Source organism: Nerophis ophidion, linkage group LG24 (assembly GCF_033978795.1).
Source record: "Nerophis ophidion isolate RoL-2023_Sa linkage group LG24, RoL_Noph_v1.0, whole genome shotgun sequence".
NCBI lineage: Eukaryota > Metazoa > Chordata > Actinopteri > Syngnathiformes > Syngnathidae > Nerophis > Nerophis ophidion.
The window spans coordinates 36,844,946-36,871,315 of record NC_084634.1 but is presented as its reverse complement, the minus strand read 5'-3'; the positions used below and the strand labels follow the sequence as shown (position 1 = coordinate 36,871,315).

The following is a 26,370-nucleotide window of genomic DNA, read 5'->3' as shown; positions in this document are numbered from 1 at the left end:
CAAAACGTCTGTATTTCTATAATATAGCGTTATATTTTTATAATATAGCGTTAACAAAACGTCTGTATTAATCATGACCCCGGAAGTAAATGGGGGGGGAAGGTTTTTGTAGGGGGGAAGAAATTTGGCGTGACAACGTCGTCTTTGCTCCACAGTAAGTCTTTGCTGTCCTCCAACATTCTGTTTTTGCTTACTTTGCAGCCAGTTCAGTTTTAGTTTCTGTCAGGCTTGCTTCTGACTGTTTGTTTGTGTTTTAGTTTTTCCTCTGTGTGTGTAGTATTTCCTTTCTTTAGTTCTTGTCAGCGCTCATATTTTTTCTGTGTCCTGTTTTTTTCCCTGTTTCTCCTTAGCTGCGGCTGATTGGCACCTGGCCACACCTGGTGCCAATCAGCCCGCTCCTATTTGAACCTGCGTTGTCCTCCAGTCAAGTGCTGGATTATTGTCGTTGTCCCTTCCGTATTGTCGGTAGTGTCGTTTCGTGGCGCGTCATTGCAGTGTAGCGGTAAGCTATATTTCGGTAGCTGTTTGTAGCTTACTGTCTTTTGTTCCCTGCTTCCGTTTTTTTTTCATGCTATAAGTAACGACTTCTGTTTTCCTGTTCGCTACCTGCTAGCTTCCACGCTAGGCCCTTTTTGTTTTTGCTCGCTTCCATACTAAGCTCCTTTTGTTTTCTAGCTCCCATGCTAGCTCTCTTAGTTGGATATTCGCCTCGTGCACACTTTTTGTTGTACCCCTTTGGTTTGTTCTTGTTTTAGTACCTTGATTAAATCATGTTTTCCTATCCAATGCTTGCCTCCATCTCTGCATCTTGGGGTTTGTCACAAACTAACTCTGACAGTTTTGTTCTGCATAGCCTTCCCTAAGCTTCAATGCCTTTTCTTAGGGGCACTCACCTTTTGTTTATTTTTGGTTTACGCATTAGACACCTTTTTTACCTACACGCTGCCTCTGTCTGGACCAGTCCGGATTTCATTTTCCTTTTCTTCAGCTGTGATTACCTCCTCGTGTTGTTGACAGTTTCTAATGACTTGTGTGTTGGCACGCACATTGATGTTGACAACATGTCATTAGGCTCTAATATGCAGTTCAGTTTGTTGAAGCAATTGAGGCCCAATGGTAAATAAACACTTAATTTATTGAATCAAAAACACTGAAATTCCATGACATAGTGATTTTGTAAACAACTCAAATTATACACAAAGCAAACTATAATCTGCCACCCAGGAATATAAAGAGGACAAATATAAAAATGTAATTGGACATATTTGAATGCATGTACAACACTTAAGACTAGAAATGTCCGATAATGGCTTTTTTGCCGATATCCGATACTGTCCAACTGTTAATTACCTATTCCGATATCAACCGATACCGATATATACAGTCGTGGAATGAACACATTATTATGCCTCATTTTGTTGTGATGCCCCGTGTCATGTCTATGTGATCATGTTTTGTTTTAGTCATGTTCTGTTTGTTTTTTTGGCCACTCAGTTCCTGTTTTTGCACTTCTTGGTTTGTTTTGTTACCATGACTACCCATTAGTTTTCACCTGTCCTCATGTCTCACACCTGTTTTCAGTAATCACCACAGTATTATTTAAGCCTGTCTGTTTCCGTTGTTCATTCTGGCAACATCACCCTCCATCCCCTGCTACGCACCTTGTAATCCATGCCAATGATCAATGTCCCGTTCTCGTTTCGTTCCAAGTAAGTTTTCTCGTTATTTATGCCACAGTGCAAGTTTTTGTTTTATGTTCATAGTTTTGCTTTAGTGCGAGTTTTGTTTCATTGCCAAGTGTTTGTACCTCCTTGTGAGCGCCTTTTGTTCGCCTTTTTTTGTGCAGTTATAGTGTTGATAAAAAATCCGTACTTACATTCACGTCTCGCCCGTGCCAACTTTCCTTTACCTTGGGAAAACAATCCACGGCCAAGTCCTAGTCCTGACACCCCGCTGGATGCATTAAATATAACAAGGTTTTCCAAAATAAATCAACTCAAGTTATGGAAAAAAAAAATGCCAACATGGCACTGCCATATTTATTACTGAAGTCACAAAGTGGTGGTCGGCGGTGGGGCGGAGGCGTGGTTGTGGCGGGGGGCGTGGTTAAGAGGGGAGGAGTATATTTACATCTACAATTCACCAACTTGAGTATTTTATATATATATATATATATATATATATATATACATATATATATATATATATATATATATATATATATATATACATATGAAATACTTGACTTTCAGTGAATTCTAGCTATATATATATTTATTTTATTATATATATATATATATATGAATAAAATAAATAGTTGAATTTCCGACGGCACCTATCAAACACACAGTAATAAAAACACAGTTGTTCTACTAACTACTCTGCTTGCTGGTTACTAAAAAAAACAACAACACTTACCTTTCACTATTTGAGTAACCTTTGTTCTGCCATTTATTTCTTCATTTTGCTCGTCGACAGTGTAATATATTGGGTTGGAGTCAATAACCAGGCGAGGTGATGAAGTCATGCCTCTTTACTGTGGGCTTCAGAACAGACTCCCTCACTTGCCGTCAGGTGCACAACACCACGTAAATCGTTGGCCAATCAAAAAGCAACCCCATAACGCTATAGCCAACATTCACCAGGAAATGGCAACAGACAACATAGATCACTCTATTACAGACGGCGTTGCCATGGTTGTAACTTCCTCGTTCTTGTGCTCCGTCTCCTTGTGTGTGCAGTTTTTTATTCAAATCCGTAGATGTTGTAACGTGATTGGGCAGGCAAGCTGTTTATATAGTGTGAAAGGGGACGTGAAAACAGGCTGTCCCCACAAGGAGCTGGAGGGGGCGTGGCCTCCGGGAGATTTTCCGGAGAAAATTTATTCCGGGAGGTTTTCGGGAGAGGTGCTGAATTTCGGGAGTCTCCTGGAAAATGCGGGACGGTTGGCAAGTATGCTCTTTTTTGCATGATGACTTTGCGCCTTCTTCCAGTTGTTGTTTACTTGCAAGTGGATGATCCAGATTTCCATTTTTGGATGAGCAAAGCGTGAGCATGTCGACGCTGGCAAGATTGGAGATTTAGAAACATTTACAAAAATGTATCTTCAGTGTACAGATTTGTGTACATGTTGTGTATTTTAGGTATTTAGGGCATCTGCATGCTGACCTAAATATTAACCCTGCATTGGCATGTGAGCAGCAACAACCAGGATTGGCTCTCACATTACATGCTTTTAATGAGCCATTTTTTTAATTTAAAGCTGCACGCAAGGGGATGTTGGACCATATGCTCCTGAGACTCGGCGTCCTCTGCAGTGGACATTTGTGGAATTCTTTTTCAAAGCATTTTAACTGATTAGGCCAAAAAACAAGAGTCTAGGACACATTTTGAGAAACAAATGTGTGTGTGTGTATATATATATATATATATATATATATATATATATGTATATACATATACTGTATATATTAGGGGTGTGGGAAAAAATCGATTCAAATTTGAATCGCGATTCTCACATTGTGCGATTCAGAATCGATTTTCTTTTTTTTTTTTTAAATCAATTTTTTTTATTTTTTTTTATCAATCCAACAAACCACTACACAGCAATACCATAACAATTCAATCCAGTTCCACAACCAAACCTGACCCAGCAACACTCAGAACTGCAATAAACAGAGCACTTGAGAGGAGACACAAACACCACACAGAACAAACCAAAAGAATTGAAACAAAAATTAATATCATCAACAACAGTATCAATATTAGTTATAATTTCAGCATAGCAGTGATTAAAAATCCCTCATTGACATTATCATTAGACATTTATAAAACATAATAAAAAAGAACAATAGTGTCACAGTGGCTTACACTTGCATCACATCTCATAAGCTTGACAACACACTGTGTCCAATGTTTTCACAAAGTGTTCGTTTAATAGTTAAAACAAATTTACATTATCGCAATCAGTTGATAAAACATTGTCCTTTACAATTATAAAAGCTTTTTTTTTTTAATCTACTACTCTGCTAGCATGTCAGCAGACTGGGGTAGATCCTGCTGAAATCCTATGTATTGAATGAATACAGAATCCAATTAAATCGGGAAAAACATCGTTCGTGAATCAAGAATCAAAAAAATCGATATATAATTGAATTGCGATCCCAAGAATCAATATTGAATCGAATCGTGGGACACCCAATATATATATATATATATATATTAGGGCTGTGAATCTTTGGGTGTCCCACGATTCGATTCAATATCGATTCTTGGGGTCACGATTCGATAATATATCGTTTTTTTCGATTCGATTCGATTCTCGAGTGTTGCTGGGTCAGGTTTGGTTTTGGAATTGGATTGTATTGTCCTGGTATTGCTGTGTAGTGGTTTGTTGGATTGATTAAAAAAAAAATCCCCCCAAAAATCGATTTTTTAAAAATGAGAATCGTTTCTGAATCGCACAACGTAAATGATTCGATTCGTATTCGAATCGATTTTTTCCCACACCGCTAATATATATATATATATATATATATATATATATATATATATATATATATATATATATATATATATATATATATATATGTATATATATATATATATATATATATATATATATATATATATATGTATGTATATATACATATATACATATTAGGGCTGCAAATCTTTGGGTGTCCCACGATTCGATTCAATATCGATTCTTAGGGTCGCGATTCGATTATATATCGATTTTTTTCTAGTATATATATGTATATATATTTATATGTATGTGTGTATGTGTGTATATACGTATGTTTGTGTGTGTATGTATGTATATGTATGTATGTGTGTATGTATATGTGTTTTGTGTGTGTGTGTGTGTGTGTGTGTGTGTGTACATATATATATATATATATATATATATATATATATATATATATATATATATACAGTTGTAAAGAATGTGTGCTATTTTTAGGAACACTAACACAAATCACAAATGTCTGATTGAAAGCTAAAAACATTATGACAGCCTTAAAAAACAGAATGGAATGTTAATTTTTTAAGAATGTACATGGAAATAAAAAAATGTTGGATTTAAATTATTGACTATGAACGGTAAAACACTGAATGTTGACAATTTATAAACGTCACACCCCCTCTCAGCTGCATTCGGGCGGAAGGCGCGCACACCCTGGACAAGCCGCCACCTCATCACAGGGCCAACTCAAACATATTACAGTGGGCTTTGACGGCGGTGCTGGGATGCTATGATGCTGTTATTCTTACCTCCACACTCACAGTCCTGATCCGCGTGTAAATCCAGATTAGCAGATGATCATTTTCCCAGAGGCGGGATGTGACGTATAAACCAGCGAGGCCTCATTAACAGACAGCCTACAGCCACAAGCTTCTAATTAAAAACACCCTTTATTAAATGTACTCTTTTTTTTTTCTCTCTCTTCTCTCCTATGTGCTGATCAATTGTCCCGCTCTCCTCAGGTAAGTCCCATCTTTTCTGTTTGACCCATATTACTGCCCTTTGATGTCTCTATTGGCTGATCCCAGATCAGTCCTCTAGTATGCTGAAAAACCCTACTAAGCCCACATCAAATCGCACTACAGCCCCTTTACAGCCACTAATAACCAAATCTCTCACTATTTCTGCAACACACACACACACACACACACACACACACACACACACACACACACACACACACACACACACACACACACACACTTATTATTTTGGTAGTATCCGCTCTCATTTTGAAAGACACCAAATCGGGGGCCCTTTAACGCCGCCCTAGTGGCTCTCTGGAGCTTTTTCAAAAATATATGAAAATGGAAAAAGATGAGAGGAAAAAAACATATTTTTTGTTTTAATATGGTTTCTGTAGGAGGACAAACATGACACAAACCTCTCTAATTGCTATAAAGCACACTGTTTATATTAAACATGCTTCAATGATTCGAGTATTTGGCGAGCGCCGTTTTGTCCTACTAATTTTGGCGGTCCTTGAACTCACCCTAGTTTGTTTACATGTATTACTTTCTAAGACGTGTTTTATGCCACTTCTTTTTCTCTCATTTTGTCCTACTATTTTTGGCGGCCCTTGAACTCACCGTAGTTTGTTTACATGCATAACTTTCTACGACTTTCTAAGATGTGTTTTATGCCACTTCTTTTTCTGTCTCATATTGTCCACCAAACTTTTAAAGTTGTGCATGAATGAACAAAGGTGAGTTTTGTTGATGTTATTGACTTATGTGGAGTGCTTATCAGACATATTTGGTCACTGCATGACTGCAAGCTAATCGATGCTAACATGCTATTTAGGCTAGCTGTAGTACATATTGCATCATTATGCCTTATTTGTAGCTATATTTGAGCTCATTTAGTTTCCTTTAAGTCTTCATAATTCAATTCTCATGACACACTATCTGTATGTAATATGGCTTTTATTTTTTTGCGGCTCCAGACAGATTGGTTTTTGTATTTTTGTTCCAAAATGGCTCTTTCGACTAAGTCTTTGCTGTCATCCAGCATTCTGTATTTGTTTACTTCGCAGCCAGTCCAGTTTTAGTTTCGTTTTGCACAGCCTTCCTTAAAGGCCTACTGAAAGCCACTACTAGCCACCACACAGTCTGATAGTTTATATATCAATGATGAAATATTAACATTGCAACACATGCAAATACGGCCGGTTTAGTTTACTAAATTGCAATTTAAAATTTTGCGCAGAAGTATCATGCTAAAATGTGCACGCGACGTCACGCGTTGTAGAGGACATTTTGGTCCAGCACCATTCACAGCTATAAGTCGTCTCTTTTCATCGCATAATTACACAGTATTCTGTGTAATTATGTGTTGCTGTGTTGCTGAATCTTTTGCAATTTGTTCAATTAATAATGGAGACGTCAACGAAGAAAGATGTAGGTGGGAAGCGGTGTATTGTGGCCGCCTTTAGCTACACAAACACGGCCGGTGTTTGCTTTTTTCCTTGTTTACATTCCCGAAATATGACGGTGAAGCTTTACTATGGAACAGAGCGGTCAAGCGAACATGGTTCCCTACCACATGAGAAAATGGTGGTAATAAGTCGGCTCTTACGGTAGACATGAGCGGAGAACTTGCGTTGTTCTTCCTGCACCTGTCAAAGAGGCAGCCGCGGACTCTCGCCTCCTCCCACCGGCCGCCCCCGACCATCGGATGCTTCCACCGTGGAGGAAGCATTGGCTGCCTTCACCTCGACGAGAAACGTGGCTTCCCTCGGAAACACTGGCAGTCACCACACCCGTGGCCACATCTCTCCGACTTTCAGGGTGTACAGGTACGACCATATAATCTCACTAAAACACTACTAACACAATAAGCAGATAAGGGATTTTCCAGAATCATCCTAGTAAATTTGTCTAATAACATCTGAATCGCTCTGCCGTGTAGTTTTTTGGGGGGGGGTTTTCTGTTTTTTTTTTCCTAGTCCTTCACTCTCACTTTCCTCATCCACGAATCTTTCATCCTCGCTCAAATTAATGGGGAAATCGTTGCTTTCTCGGTCCGAATCGCTCTCGCTCCTAGTGGCCATTATTGTTAACAATGTTCAGATGTGAAGAGCTCCACAACCCGTGACGTCACGCGCACATCGTCTGCTACTTCCGGTACAGGCAAGGCTTTTTTATTAGCGACCGAAAGTTGCGAACTTTATCGTGGATGTTCTCTATTAAATCCTTTCAGCAAAAATATGGCAATATGGCGAAATGATCAAGTATGACACATAGAATGGACCTGCTATCCCCGTTTAAATAAGAAAATCTCATTTCAGTAGGCCTTTAAACTTCAAAGCCTTTTCTGCATTCGGCGACCTCGAACAACAAGGCTACGGATTGAGTCACACCGGTTTTCGCCCTTTGAAGGGTACTGGTAAAAACTGGAAAATTGCTCTTGAAAGTCCTTCAAGGGGAACATTATCAGCAGACCTATGTAAGTGTCAATATATACCTTGATGTTGCAGAAAAAAGACCATATGTTTTTTGAACCGATTTCCGAACTCTAAAAGGGTGAATTTGGCAATTTAAACGCCTTTCATTTGTTCGCTGTCGGAGCAATGACCTTTCACCCGTGACGTTACAACGGGAAGCAATCCGACATTTTATCAAACAAATTACACACATCGAGTCAAATCAGCTCTGTTATTTTCCGTTTGTTCGACTGTTTTCCGTACCTTGGAGACATTATGCCTCAACGGTGTGTTGTCGGAGGATGTAACAACACGCTCAGGGACGGATTCAAGTTGACTTACGCGGAGTGTGCTAATCAGACATATCAATGGTCACGGCATGCTAATTGATGCTAACATGCTATTTAGGTTATCTGTATGTACATATTGCATCGTTATGCCTCATTTGTAGCTATATTTGCATCCAGCCTTTCCCTCCACCCACATTTAATGCCAAACAAACACATACCAATCGACAGATTCAAGTACACCAGTGGTCAAAAGATGCGAAAGTCCTTCGTTTGTTTTGCACACCGACGATAGTGATGCTACGACAGAGATGGCACAGAGATGTGTGGATATCCTGCGACACTCAAAGCAGATGCATTTCCAACAATAAAGTCAACGAAATCCCAAAGGTGAGTTTTGTTGATGTTATTGACTTATGAGCTAATCAGAAATATTTGCGCACGGCATGACTGCAAGCTAATCGATGCTAACATGCTATTTAGGCTAGCTGTATGTACATATTGCATCATTATGCCTTATTTGGAGCTATATTTGCATCCATTGAGACATCATGCCTCGTCGGTGTGTTGTCGGAGGGTGTAACAACACGCTCAGGGACGGATTCAAGTTGACTTAGGCGGAGTGTGCTAATCAGACATATCAATGGTCACGGCATGCTAATTGATGCTAACATGTTATTTAGGTTATCTGTATGTACATATTGCATCGTTATGCTTCATTTGTAGCTATATTTGCATCCAGCCTTTCCCTCCACCCACATTTAATGCCAAACAAACACATACCAATCGACAGATTCAAGTACACCAGTGGTCAAAAGATGCGAAAGTCCTTTGTTTGTTTTGCACACCGACGATAGTGATGCTACGACAGAGATGGCACAGAGATGTGTGGATATCCTGCGACACTCAAAGCAGATGCATTTCCAACGATAAAGTCAACTAAATCACAAAGGTGAGTTTTGTTGATGTTATTGACTTATGAGCTAATCAGAAATATTCACGCACGGCATGACTGCAAGCTAATCGATGCTAACATGCTATTTAGGCTAGCTGTATGTACATAATGCATCATTATGCCTCATTTGTAGCTATATTTGCATCCAGCCTCTCCCTCCACCCACATTTAATGCCAAACAAACACTTACCAATCGACGGATTCAAGTTGCGCCAGTGGTCAAAAGATGCAATCGTTGGTTAGAAGGCGATCGCCGAATTCGTCCTCGTTGCCGTTGTCTGTGGTGATATGGCTCAATAGCTTTAGTTTCTTCTTCAATTTCGTTTTTGCTATCTGCCTCCATACTCCAACCATCCGTTTCAATACATGCGTAATCTGCTGAATCGCTTAAGCCGCTGAAATCCGAGTCTGAATCCGAGCTAATGTCGCTGTACCATTCTGTTCTATCCGCCATGTTTGTTTGTATGGGCGTGACGCAGTGACGCCGCAGGAAAATGGACAGGTGGATAGACCGATAGCAAAAATCAGGCACTTTAAAGCCTTTTTTCGGGATATTCCATGACGGCTAAAATTTTGAAAAAAACTTTGAAAAATAAAATAAGCCACTGGGAACTTATTGGTTTTAACCCTTCTGAAATTGTGATAATGTTCCCCTCAAAAAAGTGCTTGAGTTTGGCCACGGATAAGGTTTACAAACTCTGCACATTAGGATTCATGGGTGACACAGATTTATCTGAGTGTGACACAGCTAGTAACCACTTGTTCAGGTCGGTGATGTACGGCAGTCAAGATAAGACGTCTTTGTGTCGATTACGGTGTACGAAGGCCATTACGCAGCGTAATGACTGTTTTACCTGCTGACAAAGTCTGTCTTTTAGTGGTCTGTTGGAATGCTTCTGAGTAAAGTTTATTACTCATGTCCTGTACTTGGAAAGAAGACGTGTCGTGCCAAACCTGTCAGTCCTACCCTACAGCTCTTCTACTCCTCAACCATTGCTCACAAAAGCCTGACAATATGTCAAGACATGCATCCATCCTATTTTGCCTGTGCGGTGATTTTAATCACCACAGGCTTTTATTAAACCCCAAGAGTCATATCGACTTGGAATCCCTCCATGTGTTCCAAAAAACCCACCCCCACGCAGTTCTATGGAAAATTGCACTTTTCTACCGACATCCCGACTGAATTAAAAAGTCTCTCGGATTGTCTCGCTTGTATCAGGATATTAAAGGCCTACTGAAATGAGATGTTCTTATTTAAACGGGGATAGCAGGTCCATTCTATGTGTCATACTTGATCATTTCACGATATTGCCATATTTTTGCTGAAAGGCTTTAGTAGAGAACATCCACGATAAAGTTTGCAACTTTTGGTCGCTAATAAAAAAGCCTTGCCTGTACCGGAAGTAGCAGACGATGTGCGCGTGATGATGTCACGGGTTGTGGAGCTCCTCACATCTGAACATTGTTTACAATCATGGCCATCAGCAGCGAGAGCGATTCGGACCGAGAAGGCGACAATTTCCCCATTAATTTGAGCGAGGATAAAAGATTTGTGGATGAGGATAGTGAGAGTGAAGTGAATTGTGAAGTGAATTATATTTATATAGCGCTTTCCTCAAGTGACTCAAAGCGCTTTACATAGTGACACCCAATATCTAAGTTACATTTAAACCAGTGTGGGTGGCACTAGGAGCACGTGGGTAAAGTGTCTTGCCCAAGGACACAACGGCAGTGACTAGGATGGCGGAAGCAGGAATTGAACCTGCAACCCTCAAGTTGCTGGCACGGCCACTCTACCAACCAAGCTATATCGCCCGTGAAGGACTAGAAAAAAAAAAGACTAGAGGGCAGTGGGAGCGATTCAGATGTTATTAGACACATTAACTAGGATCATTTTGGAAAATCCTTTATCTGCTTATTGTGTTGCTAGTGTTTTAGTGAGATTATATAGCCGTACCTGAAAGTCGGAGGGATGTGGTGACCGCCAGTGTCTCTGAGGGATGCCACGTTTCTCGACAAAGCGAAGGCAGCCTGTCAGGCCGGGCTTAGCTTTTTTTCCCCCTCCTCCACGGTGGAAGCAACCAACGTCCGGGGGCGGCCGGTCGGAGGAGGCAAGAGAGTCCATAGCTGCCTCTTTGACAGGTGCACGAGGAACGATGCAAGCTCCGCTCATGTCGACGGTAAGAGCCGACTTATTACCAGAAATTTCTCACCGAAACCTGCCGGTTGACATGTGGTAGGGAACCATGTTTGTTTGACTGCTCTGTTCCATAGTAAAGCTTCACCTTCGGGAATGTAAACAAGGAAACACCGGCTGTGTTTGTGTTGCTAAAGGCACCCGCTGTTAAAGCCGCTTCGCACCTACATCTTTCTTCTTTGATGTCTCTATTATTAATTGAACAAATTGTAAAAGATTCAGCAACACAGAGTCCACAATACTGTGTAATTATGCGATTAAAGCAGACGACTTGTGGCTGGGATCGGGCTGGAACAAAATGTCCGCTACAATCCGTGACGTCACGCGCACGCGTCATCATACGTTTTCAACAGGATAATTTGCGGGAAATTTAAAATTGCAATTTAGTAAACTAAAGCGGCCGTATTGTCATGTGTTGCAATGTTAATATTTCATCATAAACTATCAGACTGCGTGGTCGCTAGTAGTGGCTTTCAGTAGGCTTTTAAATACTCCAGGTTGTCAATCAAACTGTGAAAATATTAATTATGTTAGTGCTGTCAAATGAAATTAAAAAAAAAAAATCTGACTAATCATGATTATTACCCACTTGCATAATTTAAAACAGTTTACAAACCTCTAAACTAAAATAATAAAACCTTAGAAATACTGCTGCTGTTTTGGATCCGCTTTGGACTGGACTCTTGCGACTGTGTTGGATCCATTATGGATTGAACTTTCACAGTATCATGTTAGACCCGCTCGACATCCATTGCTTTCCTCCTCTCCAAGGTTCTCATAGTCATCATTGTCACCGACGTCCCACTGGGTGTGAGTTTTCCTTGCACTTATGTGGGCCTACCGAGGATGTTGTAGTGGTTTGTGCAGCCCTTTGAGACACTAGTGATTTAGGGCTATATAAGTAAACGATTGATTGATAGATTGAAATACAATAGGGTCCTCGGTCCCTAATAAGCCCACAAAATAATGTAGAAACTGCCTTTGAAGTCATACTGCAATACTTTGAGATTTTTTTTCTGAGCGAATTTGATTAGGATTGAAAATCAATCCCACGTCTTATGCTCTCTCACAGCCCTCGCCTGAGAAGGAACAGTCGTTAAAGCTGACCTCAGAAATATTTCTTCCGAGCTCGTGGTTTTATAGCGGAGGTTAATAAGAGCCACTTTTGGGTCTAAAGTGTCCAATTAAAGTAAACCGACCGGTGGAGGAAGATTTTATGATCTCGTCTGTTAGCAGCTTGCGTGTTCGATACGTTGATTATTTCCAGAGAAGCTATTTTTTTTTTTTCACGCTCAGCCCATAACTGGCGACATCTGGTCTCTGCAAACGTGTCGCGGCCTGCAAGCAATAGAAGTGGGATTTGTGTGTCCATGACTCACACATATGCTTTGTCTTTTACAAATACAGTAGGAGTAGCATCACATGTGTGAAAGAAAACTATTAACTTCAGGGATATTTAAAAAAAAAAAAAAAAATATATATATATATATATATATATATATATATATATATATATATATATATATATATATATATATATATATATAAAATGTATAATTTATTTGTGTTTTAGTTTTTCCTCTGTGTGTGTTTAGTATTTCCTGTCCTTAGTTCCTGTCAGCACTTTTATTTTGGTTCAGCTTTCTGTATGTCTCCCTAAGTGCTGTTTCCTCTCAGCTGCGGCTGATTGGCACCTGGCCACACCTGGTGTCAATCAGCCCGCTCCTATTTGTATCTGCTTTTGTCCTCCACTCAGAGCTGGATTATTGTCTTGTCGATGTCACTCCTGTTGCGCCTGTCGTGTCGTGCCGTGTCTTGTATTTGCAGCGTAGCGGTAATCTATATCCGTTTTTTTTTTGTTCCCTGCTTCCAGTTTTTTTTGTACTACACGTTGCGACTTCTGTTTTCCTGCTCGCTACCCGCTAGTTTCCACGCTAGACCCTTTTTGTTTTTGCTAACTTCCATGTTAAGCTCCTTTTATTTTCTAGCTCCCATGCTAGCTCCCTTAGTTTATTATCCGCCTCGTGCACGCTTTGTGTTAGTAGCCTTTTGTTTGTTCTAGTTCTATAATTTTTTATTAAATCATGTTCTCTCACTCCATGCCTGCCTCCATCTCTGCATCTTGGGGTTCGTCACAAACTGACTTTGACATATACAGTTGTAAATATACCACATGGAAGATAAGACCTTCTGGAGCAAAGTTCTGTGGTCATATGAAACAAAAATGGAGCTTTTTGGCAACAATACCCAGCAATATGTTTGGAGGAGAAAAGGCGAGGCCTTTAATCCCAGGAACACCACACCTACCGTCAAGCATGGTGGTGGTAGTATTATGCGCTGGGCCTGTTTTGCTGCCAATGGAACTGGTTCTTTACAGAGAGTAAACGGGACAAAGAAAACGGAGGATGTAATATTCCTATAATAGCAGCACCGTGATCAATACCGTGTGTCCCTGTGCTTACATCATCGAGTGGTCTGCTGGTTTCTTGCTTCCCTGGTCCGTGTAAGTTTATTGTAGATAATAAATCATACTGTGAACGTCTTAAGCCGTCGTTCGGGTTCAATGGACCACCCAGGAAGGACAATCTCGATCAGCAGGTTTGAGTCTCGTTTATTTTGCAATAAAAGATGTCTTTTGCACCGTCGCCGCTCCTCGTCTCTCGCTCTCCGGTCCGCGCTTTAGTCGGCCGCGTCTCCGTCTCTCGTGTCTTGCTTCCTGTTGCTTCTGCTCTCCAGCCACTGCTGCGGACTCTCCACCTCCTTCAGCCTCACCCTCCTCCGCTGCTGCCCTTTTATACAGACAGAGGAGATTTATTACTTGTTTGTAGGTGCGCGATCCACGAACCCTAACTCGATTGTGGCGTTGCTCTCGGCACGCCCCGCCTTGCCGCTCGCTCGCATCCTCCGCCTCCTTCCCGCCATCTACAGCGTGCCTTGCCGCTCCGTCGGACAGTCAGCTCCGCCTCTCCACACATACCTTTTACCTGGACATGAGAAGTGTGAGGAAGAAACCTGACACGTCGGTACACTTTGACAGCCGTTTAGGCCCCGAGAATGGCGAGAAAGACACGAAAGGATGTTTGGACTTTGTCCCTACCCCGTTTCTTTGTGAGGATTATGAGACATTTTTCATCTAAATGGGAATATATGAACATCCCAGCAATCGGCATCCTAATGACATCAGAGCGTACAGTCAGTGGTGTCATAATGACAGTGACAGTCATAATACTACCACCACCATGCTTGACGGTAGGTGTGGTGTTCCTTGGATTAAAGGCCTCACCCCTTGTCCATTTTTTGTTTCATCTGACCACAGAACTTTCATCCAGAAAGTCTTATCTGTGTCCATGTGATGTCAGATAAAACAAAAAATGGAACTATAATACTACCACCACCATGCTTCACGGTTGATGTGGTGTTCCCAGGATTAAAGGCCTTACCCTTTCTCCTCCAAACATTTTGCTGGGTATTGTAGCCAAACAGCTCAATTTTTTGTTTCATCTGACCACAGAACTTTCCTCCAGAAGGTCTTATCTTTGTCCATGTAATGTCAAATGAAACAAAAAATGGAGCTGTAATACTACCACCACCATGCTTGATGGTAGGTGTGGTGTTCCTGGGATTAAAGGCCTTACCTTTCCTCCTCCAAACAGTTCCATTTTTGTTTCATCTGACCACAGAACTTTCCTCCAGAAGGTCTTATCTTTGTCCATGTGATGTCAAATGAAACAAAAAATGGAACTATAATACTACAACCACCATGCTTGATGGTAGGTATGGTGTTCCTCGGATTAAAGATCTTACCTTTTCTCCTCCAAACATATTGCTGGGTATTGTTGCCAAACAGTTCCATTTTTGTTTCATCTGACCACAAAACTTTCCTCCAGAAGGTTTTATCTTTGTCCATGTTGTCATGATCCGTGGTCCGGATCATGATCAGTTTATTTATGTTTTGTTAGTTTTGGACTTCTCTAGTTCCTGTTTGTTTTGTCACCTTGGTTAGATGATTCGCACCTGCCTCTGTTTGGGACACACCTGTATCTAATCATAAGACACTATTTAAGCCTGCCTTTTTTTGGTCACTCGTCCTGGGTCCATTGTTTGCGGTAGGCAACTGTCACATCTATGTTCTTGTTCTCGACTCAGTGTTAAAGTGTTTGCCTTGGCTTCCCGTGCGTTCGGCACGCTTATCTTTTGTTTCGGTGCATGTTTCATTAAAATCATTACCTACCTTTACATTTTTGTCCGGAGTGTCCATGTTTGCACTGGGGGAACGATCCCACATTAAAATGCGACCCCCCCATGAAATAAAAATGGCGTTGTTTGGCCACAATACCCAGCAATATGTTTGGAGGGGAAAATGTGAGGCCTTTACTCCCAGGAACACTATTCCTACCGTCAAGCATGGTGGTGGTAGTTTTATGCTCTGGGCCTGTTTTGCTGCAAATAGAACTTGTGCTTTAAATGGGACAATGAAAAAGGAGGCTTACCACCAAATTTTTCAGGACAAGCTAAAATCATCAGCCCGGAGGTTGGGACTTGGGCGCAGTTGGGTGTTCCAACAGGACAATGACCTAAAACACACCTCAAAAGTGGTAAAGGAATCAGGCTAGAATGAAGGTTTTAGAATGGCCTTCCTAAAATCCTGACTTAAACGTGTGGACAATGCTGAAGTAACAAGTCCATGTCAGAAAACCACCACTTTGAGCTGAACTGCAGCAATTTTGTCAAGAGGAGTGGTCAAAAATTCAAGCAGAAGCTTGTGGTGGCAACCAAAAACGCTTTATTGTGTATGTAAACTTTTGACCTTGACTGGATATATTTTGTTTTTATTATTTAAAACAAACATCAGGAACCTTGACAGACTTGACAGGTAGTTTTCCCCGAATAGTAGAAGCTGTTCTCCAGCTCTCCGTACCGTCTTCCCTTTTTGCTTCTGACATTACAATTCTCGAGTGTCCCAAAACGTTCTGTTGATGTTTTGTTCCACAGATGACCTACATTTCCTGAAAGCTACAAACATTATTCTCAGTTCCATGTGAAATCCATTAATGCACGATGCTATTTGCAAATCAATCATTTTGTTTCCAGCTGTCCGGTCTCTAGTAGACTCAAATGTGTTGACGTCTCTGAGGTCATTTGCAACAATAGTCCACCATTCGCTTGTTTTTGGGACTGAAGACTTTGTGATAATGTTTTCATTGGCGGTCACTCGAACGAGTATGACGGTCCTCCTGGTAGGGGTGTATCCCTTTATGGAGGACGCCTGTGCCTGACTTAGTTTAACTTGGGGAGACTGGTGCACAGACAGAATCGGGTCAGTGTCCAGACAACTGGGGGACCCTTTTCTGCTGCAGCCTTCTTCCTACGTTGTGGTAGTTTTTAAAATCTACCGCAGGGGTCACTAACCTTTTTGAAACCAAGAGCTACTTCTTGGGTACTGATTAATGCGAAGGGCTACCAGTTTGATACACACTTAAATAAATTGCCAGAACTACCCAGTTTGCTCAATTTACCCTATATATATATATATATATATATATATATATATATATATATATATATATATATATATATAATGAGTATTTATGTCTGTCATTCCGTCGTACATTTTTTTTCCCTTTTACCAAAGGTTTTTTTGTAGAGAATAAATGATGAAAAAACACTTAATTGAACGGTTTAAAAGACAGAAAACAGGAAAAAATGAAAATTAAATTTTGAAACATAGTTTATCTTCAATTTCGACTCTCTAAAATTCAAAATTCAACCGAAAAAATGAAGAGAAAAATTAGCTAATTCGAATCTTTTTGAACAAATTAAAAAAAGAATTTATGGAGCATCATTAGTTATGTTTCCTGATTAAGGTTAATTTTTAGAATTTTGATGACATGTTTTAAATAGGTTAAAATCCAATCTGCACTTTGTTAGAATATATAACAAATTGGACCAAGCTCTATTTCTAACAAAGACAAATCATTATTTCTTCTAGATTTTCCAGAACAAAATTTTTTAAGTAAATTCAAAAGACTTTGAAATAAGATTTAAATTTGATTTACAGATGTTCTAGATTTGCCAGAATATATTTTTTTAATTTCAATCATAATAAATTTGAATAAAATATTTCACAAATATTCTTCGTCAAAAAAACAGAAGCTAAAATGAAGAATTAAATTTAAATGTATTTATTATTCTTTACAATAAAAAAAAAATACTTGAAAATTGATTTAAATTGTCAGAAAAGAAGAGGAAGGAATTTAAAAGGTAAAAATGTATATGTGTTTAAAAATCCTAAAATAATTTTTAAGGTTGTATTTTGTCTCTAAAATTGTCTTTCTGAAAGTTATAAGTATTAAAGTAAAAAAATAAATGAAGTTATTTCAACAAGTGAAGACCAAGTCTTTAAAATATTTTCTTCGATTTTCAGATTCTATTTGAGTTTTGTCTCTCTTAGAATTAAAAATGTCGAGCAAAGCGAGACCAGCTTGCTAGGAAATAAATACAATTAAAAAAAATAGTGCTCCAAGAGGTTCTGGGTATTTGTTCTGTTGTGTTTATGTTGTGTTACGGTATGGATGTTCTCCCGAAATGTGTTTGTCATTCTTGTTTGCTGTGGGTTCGAAGTGTGGCGCATATTTGGAACAGTGTTAAAATAGTTTATACAGCCACCCTCAGTGTGACCTGTATGGCTGTTGACCAAGTATGGCTTGCATTCACTTGTGTGTGTGAAAAGCCGTAGATATTATGTGATTGGGCCGGCACGCAAAGACAGTGTCTTTAAGGTTTATTGGCGCTCTGTACTTCTCCCTACGTCCGTGTACACAGCGGCGTTTTAAAAAGTCATACATTTTACTTTTTGAAACCGATACTGATGTTTTCCAATATTACATTTTAAAGCATGTATCGGCCGATAAAACTGTATTGTTAGTCCGATATTATCGGACATCTCTAGTTAAGAGTGATTTATTCCCAGTAATTGGTTCCAAAACAGATCAATGGTGAATATTAAACGTGTTTAAAATGGACGACCAGAACTCTTGGTAAAAACTCATTATTTTGATGAGGAACAGAGAGTAGCCAATCCTGTCTATTACTCTTTCCAGTCTATTTTTTCTGTTCGAGATTTTTATTTAAAAATTAGTTGCAAGATCGCTATCATTCCCTCCTTTTCTATGTTCTCTTCTATATTTCTCATTTTTCTAGTTTTTGCTACGGTGGTTGGATGCCATGCTTCTTCTTATAAGAGCTGAACAATATCGGGATATCGGCAAAAAAAAACAACCTTATCGGACATCTGTAGTTTTTTTCATTACCTGTCATCCATGCATATTTATTAATTTTTTTCATATATTTTTTACCCTGTGTTAATAACATGGTATGGTGCTGTTATTCTACAATGTTATGTTTATGTTTTACACTTGCCATATTCATTTACAATATAATAATAATAATAATAGATTTTATTTGTAAAAAGAACTTTACATTGAGCAAACAACCTCAAAGTGCTACAGTGTATTAAAAAAAATAACACAAAGATAATAAAAATAAAAGAAAATAAAAAACTAGAACAGCCTAATAGCTAGAAGTAGTATGCATATAGCCATAACAAGACTTTTTTAAAAAGAAGGGTTTTTAAGCCTTTTTTAAAAGCATCCAGAGTCTGTGGTGCCCTCAGGTGGTCAGGGAGAGCGTTCCACAGACTGGGAGCCCGGTCTCCCATCGTTTATTCAACACAGACAGGAAGAAGTCATCTGTAACATGAAATGGTGACTAAATGGCAGGAATACTTGTCGCTGTTTGTTTACACTGAACTTACTCAATGCTAAGCTACTGGTGTTTATATTGAAATCAATTCTTCGTGAAGTAACTTAACTTAAACTTAAACTTCCATCCATTTTCTACCGCTTATCCTTTTCGTATTTAGTTTTTTTGGGGGGGGGGCGTTAGAACAATTCACTACTTTATCCTGTTGCCAATTTTTAAATTCACATAGCTTAGATAGGTGCGTATGTGCACAGCTGGTGTCGTTTTTAATAAGGAGGACTGAAACACACGCTGTAGTTGAATAATTTTGACATTTTTATTATCTTTAATAATAAAAAACGGTTAATTATTGCATACCTATTTCCAGTTCACAACTTTGGAACAAAACCTTTATTTATTATATGGTTGGTCTGAGTCGGGGTGTTGGAATGCAGCTAATTTGAGCTGCACCAAGCTTGTAGTTGCTCCAAAGAGTTTAACTATGGGAATTAAAGTGATTATATTTGATCAGGGTGGAGCGAGGTTGACGTCAAGCCAGCGGCCCCCTGCCTCATTGTCGACTGCTGACTATCCAGATTCCTTAAAATAGCAATCATTTTCCTTTTTGTGATGCAGCTTTCGTTAACGCGGGACTATTTTTTAACACACGTTTGTGTTATGGTTTGCAAGGGAGTGACGGAAAATGGACACCAGGTGGCAGTAGTGTACAGAGATTTAATATATATATAGTAAATATATATGTAATAATAATAATAGACAAGACTAATAAACTATAGAATGGTGTGTGTCAAAAACTGAAGAGTGTGTATGGTGTAAGACTATGTGAAGTATTTAATTGGAGCGTTTTACCATAAGTGTTGGCGACGTGGTGCGGTCAGACATGGGCGAGGCAGGCAGGATTGTTCTGGGACGGAAGCGGGGTCGAAAGGCAGGAGCGAGTCGAGGAGTCAAGGAACCAAGGAGGCAATAAGACAAAGGAGATCCGGGGAAAAGTGAAACGCACAGCTCACTTTGTAGGTGATGGAGGGTACTGCGGGGACACGGGAGAAGACAAGGGTCAAGTCGGTTCACCGTATGAGAACTAAGTTCCCGCGCCGATCCTTGGGTCCACTGGTCCTTTATTGATCTTGCCCTCATCAGAACCCAGTGAGCAGATTGATATCTGAGTGCAGGTTTGTCGCTGCGTGGGCGGTGGCGTGTCCATGTGCGCTGTCAGCGGGTCCTCTGGGTGTTCCCGCAGCGGAGGGAGACGCAGACTACGCATGTGCCGCAACAGTTTGTGGGCTTAAAACTGGATTCAAGATGAACATTCTTAAAAAATGGTCATGTTATTGTTTCTGTTGGGAAAAAAAACAACCTAATCTTTAGTTATTATTGTTAATTGTAACATCCCAGAAGAGTTAGTGCTGCAAGGGTTTCTGGATATTTGTTCTGTTGTGTTTATGTTGTGTTACGGTGCGGATGTTCTCCCGAAATGTTTTTGTCATTCTTGTTTGGGAGATGATGTAATTTCTAGAGATGTCCGATAAATTCTTAAAAATGTAATATCAGAAATGATCGGTATCGGTTTCAAAAAGTAAAATTTATGAGTTTTTTAAAACGCCGCTGTGTACACGGACGTAGTGCCTCAAAACAGCAGCTTGGAATTTGGGACATGTTTTCCCTGAGAAAGCATTAGAAGGTTGAGGTGGGCGGAGTTGGGTGGGGGGGATGTTAGTGCTGAAAGGGGTCATGGGTATTTGTTCTGTTGTGTTAAAGTGCGGATGTTCTCCTGAAATGTGTTTGTCATTCTTATTTGGAAGATGATGTAATTTCTAGAGATGTCCGATAAATGCTTCAAAATGTAATATCGGAATATATCGGTAATGGTTTCAAAAACTAAAATGAATTACTTTTTAAAACGCCGCTGTGTACACGGACGTAGTGCCTCAAAACAGCAGCTTGGAATTTGGGACATGCTCTCCCTGAGAGAGCATGAGGAGGTTGCGGTGGGCGAAGTTGAGTTGGGGGTGGGGGGTGTTAGTGCTGCATGGGGTTCTGGGTATTTGTTCTGTTGTGTTTATATTGTGTTACTGCGCATGTTGTCCCAAAATATGTTTGTCATTCTTGTTTGGTGTGGGTTCACACGGTTGTAGGGAGAAGTACAGAGCGCCAATAAACCTTTAAAGGCACCACCTTTGCGTGCCGGCCGAGTCACATAATATATCTACGGCTTTTCACACACACAAGTGAATGCAAGGCTTACTTGGCCAACAACCATACAGGTCACACTGAAGGTTGCCGTATAAACAACTTTTAACACTGTTAAAAATATGCACCACGCTGTGAACCCACACCAAGCAAGAATGACAAACACATTTTGGGAGAACATCCGCACCGTATCACAACATAAACACAACAGAACAAATACCCAGGATCCCTTGCAGCACTAACTCTTCTGGGACGCTACAATATACAACCCCGTCCACCTCAACCTCCTCATGCTCTCTCAGGGAGAGCATGTCCCAAATTCCAAGCTGCCGTTTTGAGGCATGTTAAAAAAAATAATGCACTTTGTGACTTCAATAATAAATATGGCAGTGCCATGTTGGCATTTTTTTTCCATAACTTGAGTTGATTTATTTTGGAAAACCTTGTTACATTGTTTAATGCATCCAGCGGGGAATCACAACAAAATGAGGCATAATAACCACAACTGTATATATCGGTATCAGTTGATATCGGAATCGGTAATTAAGAGTTGGCACACATTTCGGGAGAACAAGATAAACACAACAGAACAAATACCCAGAATCCCTTGCAGAACTAACACAACTCAACCCCGCCCACCTCAACCTCCTCATGCTCTCTCAGGGAGAGCATGTCCCAAATTCCGAGCTGCTGTTTTGAGGCACAGTCATTCATTTTACATTTTGAAACAGATACCAATAACTTTGAAACCGATACTGATAATTTCTGATACTACATTTCAAAGCATTTATAGAAATGACATAATCTCCCAAAGAAAAATGACAAACACATTTCGGGAGAACATCCAAACCGTAACACAACATAAACACAACAAAACAAATACCCAGAACCCCTTGCAGCACTAACTCTTTAAAACGTTTTTTAAAAAAAGGTCATACATTTTAGTTTTTGAAACCGATACCGATAGCTCTGAAACCGATGCTGATAATTTCCGATATATTACATTTTAAAGCATTTATCGGACATCTCTAGAAATTACATCATCTAAAACGGCACACTAGTGGTTGAAAAACGCCGGCTTAAACGCTTGGCTGGATAGATGCAAGCAAATGAGAGGTGGGGGGGGGTTTGGAACGGGGTTGATGGGGGTGGGCTTGCAAAGCGGTTTCCTGCGGTGTAGAAGTTGGCGTGCTGCCGCTGGAGTGTGCGACTGGAGGAGGAGGAGGGGGCGTGGGAGGGGGGGGGGGGGGGGGGGCGATGGCGAGCAGGAGGCGGCGGGGAGAAGCCAGCCCAAGTGTCAGTGTGGGTGCGAGCGAGCGGGAAGAAGGAAGGAAAGGTTGCTGGTGGATAGATGTGGAAGTAAATAAAAGCGGACATGTTCTGTTTGAGAGGTAAGTGACCGGGATGCTTTTGGCGTGAGTGTCTTTTAGCACTTTTGTCTCGGACTGCATGAGACAAAGAAAAGTTGAACTCCATCCCTCCTTTGTGGGAAGTTTTGTGTGTCACACAGCTGCAGGGTCCTTCCTCCTGATTTTTTCTCTTTAATACCTCCCGTCTCCCTTTTAATCATTTTTACTTTGTTCCTCTCTGAGCCAAGTCCTCCCACTGGTTTCCCTCTTCTTGGTGCTTGCTTGTGATGTTTCATACTGAATGTGCGCTGCGGCCTGTTAGTCGTTCCAAAGAAGTGTATTGAAATGAACTTTTACTAACTTTTTTTTGTCACTTAAAGCAGTGTTTTGCAACCTTTTTTTGAGGCAAGGCACTTTTTTTTTTCACCAGCAGAAATCATTACAAAACAAAACTCAGTTGCCAGTAAAAAGTCGTCGTCGCAATTGTTGGATATGACTTTAAAGGCCTACTGAAAGCCACTACTAGCGACCACGCAGTCTGATAGTTTATATATCAATGATGAAATATTAACATTGCAACACATGCCAATACGGCCTTTTTAGTTTACTAAATTGCAATTTTAAATTTCCCGGGAGTATTGTCTTGAAAATGTCGTGTAATGATGACGTGTACGCAAGGCGTCACGGGTTTTTAGGAAATATATGCGCAACACACACACTTTGATTGATTGATTGATTGATACTTTTATTATTTAAGTCTCATCTTAAAACTCATTTGTATACTCTAGCCTTTAAATAGACCTCCTTTTTAGACCAGTTGATCTGCCGCTTCTTTTCTTTCTCCTATGTCCCCCCCTCCCTTGTGGAGGGGGTCCGGTCCGATGACCATGGATGAAGTACTGACTGTCCAGAGTCGAGACCCAGGATGGACCGCTCGTCGGGACCCAGGATGGACCGCTCGCCTGTATCGGTTGGGGACATCTCTACGCTGCTGATCCGCTTCAGATGGTTTCCTGTGGACGGGACTCTCGCTGCTGTCTTGGAGCCACTATGGATTGAACTTTCACAGTATCATGTTGGACCCGCTCGACATCCATTGCTTTCGGTCCCCTAGAGGGGGGGGGTTGCCCACATCTGAGGTCCTCTCCAAGGTTTCTCATAGTCAGCATTGTCGCTGGCGTCCCACTGAATGTGAATTCTCCCTGCCCATTGGGTGTGAGTTTTCCTTGCCCTTTTGTGGGTTCTTCCGAGGATGTTGTAGTCGTAATGATTTGTGCAGTCCTTTGAGACATTTGTGATTTGGGGCTATATAAATAAACATTGATTGATTGATTGATTGATTAGTAGTTTGCACAGTACAGTACATATTCAGTACAATTGACCACTAAATGGTAACACCCCAATAAGTTTTTCAACTTGTTTAAGTCGGGGTCCACGTTAATCAATTCATGGTACAAATATATACTATCAACATAATACAGTCATCACACAAGTTAATCATCATAGTATATACATTGAATTATTTACATTATATACAATCCGGGGGGTGGGATGAGGAGCTTTGGTTGATATCAGAACTTCAGTCATCAACAATTGCATCAACAGAGAAATGTGGACATTGAAACAGTGTAGGTCTTATTTAGTAGGATATGTACAGCCAGCAGAGAACATAGTGAGTTCACATAGCATAAGAACAAGTATATACATTAGAAGTACATTTGAGTTGTTTATAATCCGGGGAGATGGGATGTGAATGGAGGAGGGTATTAGTAAAGTGTTGAAGTTGCCTGGAGGTGTTGTTTTAGAGCGGTTTTGAGTCGTCTGCTTTAACCGCATAATTAAACAGTATTTTGGACATCTGTGTTGCTGAATCTTTTGCAATTTGTTCAATTAATAATGGAGAAGTCAAAGTAGAAAGATGGAGTTGGGAAGCTTTAGCCTTTAGCCACACAAAGACACGATGATTCCTTGTTTAAAATTCCTGGAGGTGAAACTTTACTATGGATCAGAGCACGGTCAAACACGACGGAATGTCAACCAGCAGGTTTCGGTGATAAAATTGTGGTTAAAAAGTCGCCTCTTACCGGAGAAAAGCTGAGCTTGCCCCGTCCATAGCTGCCGTCGACTTTCAAGACACCCGTGGACACACCCCTCCGACTATCAGGTACTATTAAACTCACTAAAACACTAGCAACACAATAGAAAGATAAGGGATTTCCCAGAATCCGTCCCAATGCAATCGCGTTTTTTTTTTTTCTAGTCCTTCGCTATCAATATCTTCAAACACAAATCTTTCATCCCCGCTCAATTTAATGGGGAAATTGTCGTTTTCTCAGTCCGAATAGCACTTTTTGTTGGAGGCTCCCATTGTAAACAATGTGAATATGTGAGGAGCCATCAACATGTGACGTCATTATCTGCTACTTCCAGTACAGGCAAGGCTTTTGTCTTAGCACCGAAAGTTGCAAACTTTATCGTGGATGTTCTCTACTGAATCCTTTCAGCAGGAATATGGCAATATCGTGAAATGATCAAGTATGACACATAGAATGGACCTGCTATCCCCGTTTAAATAAGAACATCTCATTTCAGTAGGACTTTAAAGCATAAGCAAGCATGCATCACTATAGCTCTTGTCTCAAAGTAGGTGTACTGTCACCACCTGTCACATCACACCCTGCCTTATTTGGACTTTTTTGCACTTTTCCTGTGTTTAGTGTTTTACTTCCTGTCTTGCGCTCCTATTTTTTTGGTATTTTCCTGTAGCAGTTTCATGTCTTCCTTTGATCGATATTTCCCACATCTACTTTGTTTTAGCAGTCAAGAATATTTCCGTTGTTTTTTTATCCTTCTTTGTGGGGACATTGTTGATTGTCATGTCATGTTCAGATGTACATTGTGGACGCCGTCTTTGCTCCACAGTAAGTCTTTGCTGTCGTCCAGCATTTTGTGTTTTGTTGACTTTGTAGCCAGTTCAGTTTTAGTCTCGTTCTGCATAGCCTTGCCTACGCTTCAATTACTTTTCTTAGCGGCACTCACCTTTTGTTTGATTTTGGTTTAAACATTAGATACCTTTTTTTTTTTTTTACCTGCACCCTGCCTCCCGCTGTCGTCCGCGTGTTGTGGTCACGACAAGCCATCGTCGTCTCACGAGACATCTTACTCAGTGCGAGCTCGGGGAAAAAATCTTCTGTCTGTGCAGCTCCTGGTGCTTGGAACATGCTACAAAGAGATTGGAAGCTGACTGAATTGTTGTCCTTAAATGCTTTTAAACATAAACTGAGCATTTGAAGGAGCCTCAATTATCAGTAACTTTTACTTGATGTCCATCTCCTCATTTTAATGTGTAATGTGAATGAGATTGTACATGTAACTCTGCTGCCTTTTAGCCAGGACTCCCTTAAAAAAGAGGTTTTTAATCTTAATGGGATTGTTTCCCATGTTTTACCTTTTTTACCTGCACACTGCCTCCCGACATCTTACTTTCCCTGGCTCGCACTGATCTTGGGAAAAAAGCTTCTGTCTGTGCAGCTCCTGGTGCTTGGAACATGTTACAAAGAGATGGGAAGCTGACTTAATTGTTGTCCTTAAATGCTTTTAAATATAAACAGAGAACATTTAAAGGAGCCTCAGTTATCTGTGACTGTTCTACTCATACTTGCCAACCTTGAGACCT

General features: G+C 40.3%; 1 protein-coding gene across 5 annotated transcripts in view; it reads left to right on the top strand.

Moving 5' to 3' along the window:
* The window catches only part of nhsl1b (NHS-like 1b), a 285,255-nt gene that overhangs the window by 123,242 nt on the left and 135,643 nt on the right, over positions 1-26,370 (top strand). The window contains exon 1 of one of the 5 annotated variants that reach the window (XM_061885716.1): positions 22,617-22,736. The exons of the other annotated variants lie outside the window; for them this stretch is intronic. Coding sequence (XP_061741700.1) covers positions 22,721-22,736 — 16 coding nt within the window. The 5' untranslated portion in view covers positions 22,617-22,720. Of the gene's footprint in view, positions 1-22,616; positions 22,737-26,370 lie in introns of those variants that run through there. 5 annotated transcript variants of the gene reach the window in all.